Source organism: Mizuhopecten yessoensis, unplaced genomic scaffold (genome assembly GCF_002113885.1).
Source record: "Mizuhopecten yessoensis strain PY_sf001 unplaced genomic scaffold, ASM211388v2 scaffold4359, whole genome shotgun sequence".
Classification (NCBI taxonomy): domain Eukaryota; kingdom Metazoa; phylum Mollusca; class Bivalvia; order Pectinida; family Pectinidae; genus Mizuhopecten; species Mizuhopecten yessoensis.
The window spans coordinates 1,419,601-1,434,309 of NW_018405506.1; the positions used below are offsets into that span (position 1 = coordinate 1,419,601).

The window sequence follows — 14,709 nt, forward strand, 5'->3', positions numbered from 1 at the left end:
TAAATTCAATTTAATTAAAGATGGGTTCAATTCAATTGGAGATATGGAACGCCGAATTAACATTTATTCAATTAATTGAAGAAAGGTTCAATTCAATTGAAGATATGTCCAATTCAATTAAAGAAAGGTTCACTTCAATTGGAGATAGGTTCAATTCAATTGAAGATATGTTTTATTTGAACATAGTTTTAATTCAATTGAAGATAGGTTTAATTCAATTGAAGTTAGGTTCAATTTAATTTGAGATAGGTACAATTCGATTGGGTATAGGTACAAATAATTGTACCTATCTTTAATCATCGTTCCTAGAGGTGGCATGTATACCGAAGGTTGATCTAAACCTCTTAGACGCGTAAAATTACTCTGAACACCTAATAACTGGTTTCAGTTTAAACATATTGTATTGCCAAGCAAATGGATTGGGCACAAGTTATCAAACTTATATTAAGCCCTTTCCCAGCAAATTACAAGCATATATTTACAATAGTACAAGATGGCAGACTTAATTAATATACATATATACACTATTTCATTTTTAAATGCTTTAATTTATATATTGAAATTATAAGAGAGAGACAGAGAGAGAGAAGGGGGATGGGGTTCTAATAGTCTGTAATTATAATACATACATCCTCATAATTATTAATGTATGACACATGGTATCTGCCTCCAAAGCAACAGATAGTATAAAAAAGCATATCGGAACATGTGGTTGTTTTTTCTCCATGCAAATGGACAAGTGTTACTCAATTCGCTGTTCACAACTTTCTGTATGTTCAAATATAATAACTGGTGAAAGTCAACAACTTTGTGCATCTCGCCTCGATGAAAGAACAATTTTGCCATTTTGGTATGAAATTCCCAAAACAAATCATGTTAAGTCCCCCTTCGGTTAAATAAACAATAAACACTGACGTCATGCTTTAGAAAATATGCTAGAAATCAACACTTTCTAGACATACAAACGCTATGTCAAGTCATCTTCAGGCTAAGCTCGGCGGAACAATTTGATTGTGATCTTGACAGATTTAAGCAGATCTAGAGGTAAATAGAAACCTTTTCGTTAGCAAATCTTCAAATACAATGTACATACAAAAACAAATTCGTGTACCATCATTCGACAAAAGAAACAGAGTCCCACGGCTGGCTTGTGAACCTTTTTGGAAGAGAGTTTCACGCGCATGGTCTGCTGGAAAATATTACATGCTCACACATGGTACAAGGTCGTAAACATATATGGTTATTAACCAATGAGAAGTATGGATACATCGCAAACGCGGTAGAATAAATTATATATATCACTGAACAACATACCTTGATCAGATGTTGTGAACACATGTCCACTGACGTCACAATGCACATCCCATGTTCATATCGATTATTTTCATTAACATTTGAGCTCATCCTTTCCTACACAAACGGATACTAAAACAGATTGAAATTATCAACCAAGTATAATGAAAAGAACCCTCAACTGTTAGAAGTCAATTTGAGTGTAGACTGATCAATGTTTGTTTTAATCTAGTGAGTTGTTTGACAAATTGTTTTCCTGGCCATATGGATAGGAGGAGCAACATTCAAACTTGACATACGACATTGAAAATGAAAAGCTATGCGAACTCCATATATTAAACAGCTAGTTCCTCTGTCGAGGTGTGAGAGAATGATCAACATTGCCTGTTAACAAAGTGTCTCCGAAATGTCAGAGTTGTCCTTTGACGTATCACTCGAATTCAGTACTGTTGCAACAACATGAATCAAACACTAATGGATTTTATTCATACAAAGCACATAAGTGTTCCTTTCCCCACAAAAAAAACCACGATAACTTCTAAATATTATCAACGTGCGGCAATTAATTTAACAATGTATTGTCTTTGTAAAGGACTATCTGAGTACAACAAATATCAAATTTTATGTATGTATGGAAATTAGGTTATGAAAAAAAAGTCAATCAAACCACGTTAGTTTCTAGTCAATTCATTGTGTTGTAGTCATATTCAGCGGGTAAAGCAGTGTTATGCATGACCGTTACAGGTCTTATCACAAATGCCTTTATTTTTCGCGCGAGCTGAGCTGTCTGCCAGGAGCTCTAGGATTTCTTTTCTCTGCTTCATCTGTGCTACATTGGCTGGAGTTTTCTTATTGAGTCCCTCGGCGTGTACATCTGCTCCGTTTTGTAGCAGAAGTTTTACGAGCGCAACATGACCTGAATCGCATGCGCAATGGAGTGGAGTGTAGCCAACCTTTGACCTGATGTTGACGTCTGCGCCACCTTGTATGAGAACCTTTGCCACCAAGTTATATCCGTCATAACATACCCTGTGGAGACATGATAAGCCGAAATAGTCCGTCTGGTCGTAGTCCGCGCCATTTTGTAACAGCATGCTTGCAACATTATGGCGGCCTTTTTGTGTGGCACAATACAATGGGCTCCAACCCTTTGTGGTCGCTATATTGATATCGGCACCGCTCTCTATCAGGGAAAGAACAATGTCCAAATCCCCTTTACCGGAAGCCAAATGTAAGGGAGACCATCCTGTGTGTGCAGTGACATTGATTGAGTTTTGTCGTTTCAAGAGCATTTGGACAACCTTGGCGTTTTCTTCTCCGCCACCGAAGTAAATGGCAGGCCATCCACCACAAGTGACCACGTTCGATTTCGCGCCGTTTTCCAACAACACACGGAGCAACTGTAAATCCCCGTTCCAACACGCATAATGCAGAGGTGTTCCAAAGGACTCTTGTTCCTGGTTAACGTCGGCTCCGTAGTCAAGAAGTAATTTCACGGTGCCATAATTGCCTGCTTTACAAGCGATGATTAGTGGCGTCCTGCCGCCTGCATCGACGCAGTGTGCACTTACACCTTTACTAAGCACAAACATAACTGCCTCGGCGTTTGCACTGAAGCATGCACCGTGCAAACAATCTGATGTCGGCTCCTCATTATGCAAAAACTGTCGCAGCAGGGACAGGTTTCCAGTTCGGCCAACCCAGTAAAACAACGAGTATCCCTTCTTATCCACGCTTCGGTAAAACCTCAGCTGTTTTGTGCGCTCCATATTTGAAATGTACATACACCACCGGATAGAGAAGGACAGATCATCGATAGAGGGGTTTTGGAAAACATCGTCAATGTCTCCGTTCATGACATCATCCGTAAAACGCTTGGCCAGTTCCTTGTAGTAGATCTCTGGCAACCGTACCAACGTGTCTTCCGCGACGTCAGGGAAAGACTGAAGCCGCACGTGTTGCTGGATAAAGTGAGCGCTGCAGTGCTGCAATACAAACATGGCATCCTCGTTTGCCAGCACAACGCCTACCGCTTCCAGAAGAGAGGCATGCACGAATTTGTATGCAGTATCATTAACTGTCACATGTGAATCGCGCAGCCTTTCAATGGCACGATGAATATCAAACAATGTGAGGTTGGGCAGTTTACGTGCCTTTTTTATTGATTCTAGTTTCTCTGCAACCCAGTTGACATTCGGTGAGGCCCCACAACAAATATAGCGCAGCCTTTCGAGCCATCCATTGGGGGGTTTATTTTGCGTGGGTTCGCTTGGCGTCAGATTATCAAACAGTAAGTGTCCATCACAAACAAGCAGTAGGATCAATGCTGAAAACGCAACACTGTCTCTCCTTGAAAGCTGAACAAGTTCTTCACGTAACTGTGAAACGGGATGAAGAAAAAAACTTTCACCTTTTGCTCGAAACATTTCGTCAGACGCAAAAAGTCTACAGGATAATGGGAAGCATGGGGTATCGCATGATGTTAGCATTTCGATCGTCTTTGCATTCAGGACAATGTCTTTGTCCCTGAGATGACTCCTAATCATCTGTAGCTTTTCAGATGATGAGAGACGCAAATCAGAAGAAGAAATATCAATCGGCTTCCCAAAAAGATGAAAGCGATTGACTGTTGCTTTCAGATCTCTGTAGATGTACCTGCGGACTGTTGCTATGACAGTTGTATATTTGTGGTTGATACATCCCCGTAAGTCCTCCTGCAGACGCTGCCAAGCTTCGGCACGTTCAGGAATGGCACACGACTCACCAACGCAATTGTCTACGAATATCGTTTGCTTTTTGCTAGCATCCCATTTTTTACGCCATTCATCCGCCGAGTCGATTATGACAAGGTTGTCGCCGGCTACGAGACGACGCAGAATGAGGTGCCATGCACAGGACGTCTTTCCCTCGCCCGAGTTACCAACAATCAGAACGGCCCCATCACGGTCTACCTCTTCCTGTATCCGACGATAGGCACGAGTCTCCACGAACTTCTTGTCTTCCGCGCCTCTCTTTTCTATGAGCACCTGCATCAGCGCTGTAACGAAACGGTTTATCTTAAAAAAATCAATTATTTGGTTCTCACATTTACCTCCACTGAAGTTGTGATTGCAGAATCTAACCCTTCATAATACTGACTCATTGTCACATCCAATGTCAAAAAGAAAATCACAATCTGCGGCATTTGCAGTAAGTTTTAGTATATATCACAAAACTGTATTATTTTTGGTTTCTTTTCTTATTCTTACTATGTATGATATATTTCTATACCAGAAACAAACTAAAGAAATATCATTTAAAAAACAAAATTGTGATCGGAGGTTACGTTGAAAAGACACTTGATCAACAGTTAAGTGGATAAATCGTTGACGTCTCTTCATATGTCTTTACTTATCCATGATAGCTATACATATTCTATTTAAAACCCAAAAAAAGGCAAAAACTCTCTACAGATCATTTTCAACAGTCCGGTTTCTCCACGTTTAAAAATGTATAGCTATATATATAAATATAAACTTACTTGTGTTAATTGGCAGGCTTATCACAGCAGGTAAGGTGTCTGTAATGTAATAAGGAACACATAGTGAAATACAACATAAAATAGGATTTGTTATCTAGTGTAAACATCCTTTTAAATATATCAAATACAACATTCCCTCGTAAACAAGGAAGTCAACGTTTCTAAATAATGTTCTTTGGTTGCTAGGAACGAAAGAGAGAGGAAACATAAAACTCCTGATCATTGTGTAATGATTGGATTAGGATCTTGTTTTGTTTCTCGTTATATAGCATTAATGACACTGAAAAGATATTTTACTTGAGTTTTTGTTTAGTCTTTCGTAATGGCGTAATGAAATATGATACATGAAAACACACTCATAAATACTAATCCATATGACCAAAACTGTAAATATAAACAAGATGATTTCCTAAAATCTTTCAGTACCCGTTTGGTAGTATATAACTTACGATTTAAAATGTTGTCCACTTCCTGCTTGTATTTATCTCCCCCTATACTTATAACAGCTGTGTAAAGCTCCGCCCACGTTTCCTCGAATTCTTCATCGCTGATTGCGGCTTTCAGTTTATGACCGTACAGGTCGTTGCGAGCGAGACGTAACCGCTCGATATTGGCTGCGTCGCTAGAGTCTGAGGAATCTGGTTTGATACCCCAACCCAGCTGGGGTGGTCTGATTAAAGGTCTACTGCTACCATCATCATCAGTAAATCGGGTCTCCCTAAACAGAACGTAAATCAAGGAAATGTCGAATACGTTTGAGCATGGCTTAGCATCTGTCGGGAAGAGTTTGGCTCTACCATGTCCTCCAATACTTGGCTTCTTCTTCAGTATTGATTTATTACTCGATACGAAGTCTGACAGTTGACTAGGGGGAACCAATATGTCAAATTTATTCTGAAGGACCTTTGTACCAATGTCTAGAAGTAACTTGCAAAGCCGGATGAAGTTATTTGATTCTCTTGTGGCACTTCCTGCGGAAACGGGAGCCACTGCCATGCCTAGAACACAGATGGATTCCTGTATTCTGCAATGAGAAAGTACAAGTAATAAGGTAATGTAGCATACCATGATGTCTATACTCAGGAATAACATTATTTTCATACCCAAGCAGAAAATAATAATTGCTTTAATAATATGATAAAGTATAATATCTAAAACAAGGTTTTCTTATCCGTATGGAATAAAATTACATACTAATATTACTTCAAAATGTATGTTTGCCTTTAGCTTTTCAAGTACCGTTTAATAACAATCTTTAATGATGATAAGAAGTTATCTTTCGAATTGTAAACCAGTTACATTTTTTTCACCCGTTTGTAAGTAAATTCTTGTGTAGAACAATGGAATGTTTAAGAAATCTCTTGTATATTAGACAGTTGGGAATGTTTCCGGTAAATACGATAGAAAAGACTGCAAAAGGAAAGAATCGCATGTAACGACGATTATATCACTTCTATTATAGTAGGCGTCTAATTTAATGAAATGTTTTTTGCGATAAATTTTGAAATCTTATTATATATTTTTTTAATATGTCTCGAGGATAAAACATAACTTAAACATAAATGTATAATACTGCATTAACATCAAAATCTTTGCTATACACAATTATCAAATAAAAGGTAAATGAAAATCCTGGCTTATCGACCCCCGTAGGAAGGGTATACATGAACATTTATTAAACAGGTGAATACTGCATTAACAGCTAATAAACCGTCAGTTGTCATAAGTTTGACAAAATAACAGCTAGTACATGAACCAAGTAAGTATCCTCTCTACAGCTAACGAAGCACTAGAAGACACAAAAGTCATTAATTTGATATGTAATGTTTTGCATGTAAAGTTTCTCTTTAACAGTTTGTAAATTAGTAAATAGTACCTCTACAAAGTATTTGGTCTGCAGTATGTTTCAATCTTAGTACAAGCTTAATATTTAATGTTCCATCATTGCAGGGACAATAGGAACCCGGTGACACTACACCACTCTTGTCCTACCGAGTTAAATGTGTAAATGTGAAGGAAAACAATGTCTAAATTTCATATTTGTCTATTTATTGTATAAATATTATATAGTTCTGTTTCAGAAACGTTAATTTTCATTAGTATAGAGTCTGTGTATAGGGTATTCTATGTGGTAATTCAGTATTTAAGTTTGCAATGTTGTATCAAGCGCATCTTCCAGCTATGTGTTATCCCAGTGTTTTCTTGCCATGTTTTGCATCATTGGAGTTTTGATGTCTTGATATTTCGCGACAACTGTTTTAAGTGGTTTACATCTATAAATGTATCTGTGTCAGTAAATCTTTAATGAAAAAATATGTTTCCGTCCGTCCACTGTTAATAAAACAATTTTGGTTTGCTGGTGTTGTTTAACGATAATGGGTGTTGATAATGTTTCTGATGGGATTGTGGTTAGAGCACACTCTATTGAGGTCAATGAATGATTAAATATATTTTGTTGTTAAGGCCCTTGCTAATTTTTTACCAAAAAGACATCCAGTCCAAATTTCAAAACAACAGTTTCATTAAACCATTAAAAAGACAATATTTTCCAGAAGAAAAAAGTTAAAAAAAAAATCATTTAAACAACTTTTGGCTTTACAACGTTGTAAACTATCCATAGCTGCCATTATCTCCTTAGTAACCAGAGACTAGGAGAGGATATATTTTGAGGATTAACTTGAGTTCGCTCCCTTTATTAAAATAAGTTACGTAGCTTAGTCGTTGGGTTTAAATGTAGGTGTGAGTCAATCCTATTACAAAACGCTAGCAAACAACCATGAATAAGTGTTGACAATATTAATTCGTAATATTTTGTTTTATGTATTTCAGAAAGTAAGTAAATCAATGTGAAGATTAAAACTCATACCTAAGCGATGTGTTCATATTCTCTATAAGTTATAAGTAAACATTTCATGTGTTCCTTATACACTGAAAACGATATTCGTTGATAAGTCTGAATTACAAACCCAATAAATAATAACTATTAACGAGTGAAGTCTGTAGCTGATATAACGACACTTGAAATAGAACCACACTGTAAACACCAGGCTGCTGGAAAGGTTAATACGATGGGTCTGTTTATTTGTTATGGTAGCTCACCGGTATACCATTTATTCGAATCGAGAAAAAACGACCGCCTAACCAGTCAGTGTTTAGGGATGATTTCGGCTTCGTGTGTGCTAAAAGTCATTTTTCAAATTTGCATATAAGGACGATTTAGTTATTTACATTTATCTTTAGATTCACACATTCTTAACAAACAAAAACCTTATAGGATTTATAATATCTATAAATAAATTCATTTCAGCGTTATCTGAAACACGTTAGACAGAAGTGTCACTTTATAACGTTATACTAATTTTGAGCATATCTCACTTTAAAGATATGTTTTTCCGATAACGATGTCCACAAAACAACCTGAACCACGTGACACGACAGATAATATCGTTGCATGATATGAAGCAACACATACTGTTTGTAAAATGAATCACCAGTCATGTCCAAAGGTTAAACAGTACCCAGACTTCCAGACGGACGAGGAAGAAACCCCTTGTATCTGCTTATTACGCATCGTACACGAAATCCGTTTGTGTTCGGCTTGTATGGGAAGAGTCCAACCCTTACCGTTAAAACATATAATGACTTTGTAAACAATCCAAAAATGCGAACGAAATGTACGGGGGCTGGGGGCTGGGGGCTGGTTCAACTTCAATTCATGTTGAATCCAACAGAACGATTCAATGTTCGCAAATAAGAATTAAGTTATGATTTTGAGTATTCATATAAGTACATTATCAATGCACTTTACTAGTTAAGATCATTAAAAGTACAACTACATCTACATGCCTACAGGTATTAAGGATTTTGTTAAACTCCTAAAATGACCATGTCACCAAGGACTCGTCTTAATAAGTACTTATCCCGTAAGGGTAATGAAGTAAACCCTAAATGTTTAATTATACACCACATATATCCATTTTGTGCTTAATTTTTGAATGCCCTTTTAATGTAGTTTCCAACGATTTCCTATGTGCCTATATATGTTATGTATATGTGTTTAATAAAGAATCCTTATGTAGTATTTAAATACCGGGCTGATGTATCTTTAGAGAACATATTTTGGCAGCTGGCAAACGTTTATTATATGACGAAGATGTGAAAAAGCTCTTTATACTTGAAAAGGTTGATTTTTGAAGTTAGTTTTTAATCTAAGTTGAATATTCATGTATAAAGATGTACGAAGGCAATATTTACACATATCTACAGACACGAGGATAATCCTGTTTGTGTTACAACCTGCAGCAATATCATATACTCTTCGGAACTACCCATCAGAAGATGGAAACTTTAGGAATCCATAAAGGCAAAATAGCTAAGCCCACCTGAAACCATCAGATTTTTATTACTAGAAATGCACTATTGTTGTGAGAAAATGACATTACGTGTGGTGCACAATTACATACCAACTGGTCTTTTTTTCCAGAGAAAAAGGGACCACTTTAAAAGAGCGTGATATCAATGTAATTTGATAATTTAATGAGTACTAATATTGAAAGCACTTATATTTTGATTCTGGCGTTTCGTTCCTTATTCGTAAGGATTTTAGATAGCAATTCAATTAATTATACAGCATGGCAGATTGTTGACTGCTTACATCGATGGAAAAATGTACAACACTAGCAAGAGATACAGGTGGATGAAGTCAATGGTCTAATGGTCACTATCATAATCTCATTGGAAAACATTCTATTTGTATTTATGCTTAGTGATTTGCCCTTCAGTGTCGTATCTATATTGATACGTGTTTGTTTTTTTAGTCAAATCAGGGTTACATCTTCAGGATTTATTGACTTGATCTTTACCCTTAAATCCCGCTATCTTTTATTTTTTCAATAAAATATCGGTGATGAAACCAGTCAAAAATGAGTCATCTAGACATAATATTATTGGAGAGAAAAAACTGAAAATAAAAAACAAAATTACGGAGAACGAAGACCTGCTGTCTTACATTTTATTTGTCAAGTGATTTTGGGAAACTTGCAGTAGTTCTTAGAGGAATGCTGATAGTAAATCCTGACAGAGGCAAGATTATCGTCAGTTTCTTATTTCTTCGCCAGTGTTATCAGTGATACTGATTGGCGACTGCTAACAAGTTTTAAAATAATTATATACAATGAAACAAAACATTGGGTATAAATAACTGGTGTTTGATTATCAGTGAACATTGATATATGACCTTAAAATCAGTTACATTTTAAGCTTGTGGAATGAAATCATTACAGTTTGATAATAAAGAGGGTTGGCATTGAACATTGAATTTAGGAAGACCTCGGTTATACAGCTAAACGCTTTTATAAATTAGATAAAATACAGAATTTATTGAAAATTATATGGACGCTGAAGTTAAAAGCTATCACTTTATTTCAGAGTTTGATAGTGCCCTTAACTGGGTATAACAATTGAATGGTTCTTGATCTGTAACCTAATGTCGATGATAACATTTTGAGCGAGAAAGAGAAGTTTAAAGTGTAAAGAATGTTCCTGACCTTGAACGATAAGGCCTGGAAGATGACATTGATCCAACCCAAACTTCCGGTGGTATTGTGCTTAAACACTCTGATATAATTTATGATCTCGTATTTCAATATGTTCTGCTATCAAACATGCAGATTGACATCAAGATTGTTAATATAGAGAGGCCACACTATCACAGTTCTCCCAGCATTCCTGACAAACATTCGTCTTCTGCGTCACAGATAACTCATGAAATTTCATTTTCATTTTTATAAAGGGCATAACATTTTAATGTTGTTGTATGATGTGAATTCAATTCAAATTATATCTTGAAGTGATACTTTGCCAACAATATTCTTCATTTAAATAATGATCCTAACAAAATATTACACTTTTACATCATACATAATAAAATCGGAAAGAAAACGGCCACTGGTTGTACATAGGCATGAATTTTATCTAATATTTGACTACATGTTAAGCAAATTGTTTCGGCTATTAAAAAACAAAATAACTCCTTAATACACGTGATTCACTGCATTTGGTTCATTAGGAATAAAACGGAGATTTTCGCAAAATTATTGTACTTAATCTCTTACTTAAGAATCTTTGTCCACATATATCTTTGACGGACGGAAGCAATCAAATGAAATTTTGGATGACTATCGTATATAATGAGAACTAATGCTGAACAGTTTTCTTTCTAGTTCTGACTATCTTCGTGATTCTTCTAGACTTATACATTGTAATCGTATCACTCACGAGAGTGTGAAACCTATTTTTAGCTGAAAACTACTTAATTAAGAAGGAAATATTTTCAACACTGCATCAAATATATAGAGGTTTGGGTTAATCATTTGATGTTAAGAATATATATGTCAAGAATGGAGGCGTTTTTTGCAAAGTTATGTATCTTAAAATTAAATATTAAAAAGTAATCAAAACATGCAGGTGTTAGTAATATTGTATTCATTTTTGAGGGGTCAATGCCCCATATGGCGCCCTCCAGGATTATCCTGTGTATTACATGTTTTGCATAAAACAAAAAAATAACAATAAATCGATATAAAGAATATCATTGAATTGAAATAAACGCCAAGCTGAATTGCTTTTATTAGACGTTGACGCGGGATAAGTTGAGTTCCATGTTTGTATTTAATACCGTGTATGACCAACGTTTTATTCGAGAAAAGCGATGCAGCATCGTTGCATTGAACATGTAAACAGACTACAAAAACAAATACAAAAAAATACAAAACAAAAATACAAAATAAAAATACAAAACAAAAATACAAAAATCGCATTTTACGAGTTTTCAGTTGTTACGGAGACTGAAAAATGCAATTAACGTTTGTTTACTCGTCATGAGAGTATAAAATACAAGTTATTCGCAAAATAAAATACAATTATGAGGACTTTCACACTTAAATGATTCAAGTAAATAGTGTGATACTTGCTAGGTATTTAACTCCCAAATATTTATACAACAAAAACGTTGTTCTGTTTTCACAAATTTAGGGTTGATCCGCAGAAAAAGGTGTCAATGAATCTTTCCCTTTTTACTTTGTTCGTATCATAACCATTGTCACTTTTATGACATATTCTATTTTAGTTTTTTATACAAGAAGTATTCTTTATTGATATCACATATTGTGATACATTTTACAGAGTTATCATCATTCGAAATGTGAATAATTGAAGAAAATCATCTGTTGAGAAAAAAGACCTTTAAGTGAAACTTTACTCAAACAATCCTTTATCGCTTAAATGCCATAATTCAAAAACAAGTGATGCTGATGACTTTACAATTATTAAAACGAAGATAGATTGAAACCTCTCATCAATCATAAATTGTAAAATTCATACCTATAAAAACATCAAATATATAAAATAAAATCAGCAAATAAACTCTAAGTAGATAAAAAAAAACCACCAAGTACAGGGTCTAAAACGGCAGAAAGGAGAAAACAAATACATCCTGGTCTCTAGAAAAACGAATGTAAACCCAGGTAAAGATATTTTACATAGACCTTTCTATTACAAATTGCCTATCTCTGACTGCTTCGACATAAAAAGGTCCCATGTTTTCAGCTCTGTGTTGCAGTGGCAGTCTATTTGTTTTCTAAAGTGTATAGACAAACTTATCTGATAATTTGTAGCGTTGAAACATTACAAATACATGAACTTATGAAAGGAGGTTAAAACAACTTATCAAGAGCCGGAAAAACAACAGCAAATTTGTTTTTGTTTACACTGTTTTGGGATCAAGATATTGAAGGTGGAAAAGAACACAAACACTGTATAAAAACCGTATAGCATTCTTGATACTCCATGGTTAAAGCTAACTTTCGCTTTCTGCACCCCTTAAATATTCCATGACAAATTGAAAGCACGTGGCTAATAATTTGATTGGTTTAAGGTAAAGAAAACCTGACCACCCGCTCGGCTGATACCTGTCCTTTGGAGATTACAGAAGAGCGACACCCGACTGCAAAGCCATTCAATGTTACCGTTATGCGACCGACGGATTCTTTGGATGTACATCAAAGGATCAAACTAGTCTACTTATACCATCCACAGGGTGTTGCACACTGAGACTTAGATTTTGCTATGACATTTTCCAGGGGTGGCGAGAGCAAAAGAGAGCGAAACCCCTGGGTATCGAGATTGACCGTACGCTAAAAAAGGGTGGGTAATGTCCATTCCTTACTTGTTTAAAGTCGTTCGGTAGAAATGTCAATAGCTTTAAGATTGTAAGAAAGTTTGTAGTGATGATTATATTAGTTATTGCTGACTGATCAATCAATAAATTCATGATACATGTTTTTAAGGTGAATAACAAACGTGTTTCATAAATGTATTGATTACCTTCGAATAATGGACCTGTTACATATAACATGAGCAGCAACAACTCTAATATCAGTTATCAATAATAACACATGTATTGTGGTAATACGTAACAACACTTCTAGCAACCATTATTAATAACACCACCTAACATAACAAATTAATAACAACTATATATAATTTATAATAACATCCCCTATATACATGTATACTTATTAACTCACTTAAAACACCTATATATATCTTGCTGATAATATAGATATCATAAGTAATAACGACAGTATGATCCAATATTGGCACTTGATCCGAACAAAAAAAGTTGAATGGATGCGTATTACTTAAATAGATGTTTGGGCAAGGAAGTAATAACCACAGTGCGGAAAAAGATATTTGTCATATTTTCAGGCCGATCTGCCCATTTATCAAGACAGAAATAACATATCAATACATGACTCGTTGATAACACCTGTACATATGTTTACAGATTCGTTACTAATGACTTACAACGCATTGTCATTCATTATGCAGGTGTTTTTATTTGTTTCTCTTAAACCTTATATGTTATGTCGATTTCCTTTATCGAAATAACACGGATGAATTAATCATACGAGCGGTTCCTTTCATAATCATAAGATTTAAAATGACATCTCTTTGTTGAACCAGATTTAAAGCCGATAACATATGACTGTTTGAAATGTGTGTATTCTGAATAACAAAAAAAATGTAAATAGCACAGCAGAGCACACCTAATGGTACTAGACACCGCCAACCAAGGTCGACATAAATAATGCTATGATAGATACCTGCTCGGTTACACTACATCTGGTAAAGAAGCATATAAAGTATTATCTTCTCTGATACTGAACATATATCATTGGCAAAATAAAAATAATTAAATATATGCAATGAATATTAAACCTTACATATCACCACATCCGCATTGAACTTTAATAATCAGGTGTTTTCTTTGAAACTCGTATTGAATTAACTGATATAAGCCCATATTAGCTAACGAATGAAAATATGTAAAATGTTCAATACATATTAAAATCTGCTTGAATGTGAAAAACACAAATTACGAATTTATAACATAATAATCTGTATGTTCAGAGCATAAACTTACCATAATATCGGCATGTGTATGCCAAACAAATTATACAATAACAAAACATTACCTGTCTACACCAGCCTGGGCTCCCGAGAGAGCCGGGAAGATAGATTCGTCGGTATTTGTACCGTCAACCGAGGTCATCAGTGAGGGAAATCCTATCAGGGGCGGAAGTTGATCCGGGCTTAAGTCTACAAACCTGTGCATCGAAATATCTCGTTTGTGTCATGACCCGATGCTACCCGGTTTGGTTGTGATATGAAACAATTGTAAACAGTTTTATGTGCAATTATGTTAAACTACAGTGTGTTTTAATAGAAGGATTTTGATGATGGATTACTCGTTTGAAATACCAGGAACCGGTTAGGATATTCATTAACCGAAAAGTCGGTCATTTGTAATTTCCCCAACCCTGTTTAAAATCGTT

At 35.4% G+C, this 14,709-nt stretch overlaps 1 protein-coding gene across 1 annotated transcript; it reads right to left on the reverse strand.

The window, feature by feature from the left end:
* Positions 1 to 582: 582 nt before the first annotated feature.
* Positions 583 to 14,376, reverse strand: LOC110448843. Its single transcript, XM_021495312.1, has 5 exons — positions 14,350 to 14,376; positions 9,068 to 9,195; positions 5,263 to 5,837; positions 4,814 to 4,852; positions 583 to 4,330 (listed from the first exon to the last, which is right to left on the reverse strand). Exons 3-5 carry the CDS (start codon positions 5,807 to 5,809, stop codon positions 2,019 to 2,021), a joined length of 2,898 nt encoding a protein of 965 aa, XP_021350987.1. The 5' UTR covers positions 5,810 to 5,837; positions 9,068 to 9,195; positions 14,350 to 14,376; the 3' UTR covers positions 583 to 2,018.
* Between the last annotated feature and the right edge of the window lie 333 nt (positions 14,377 to 14,709).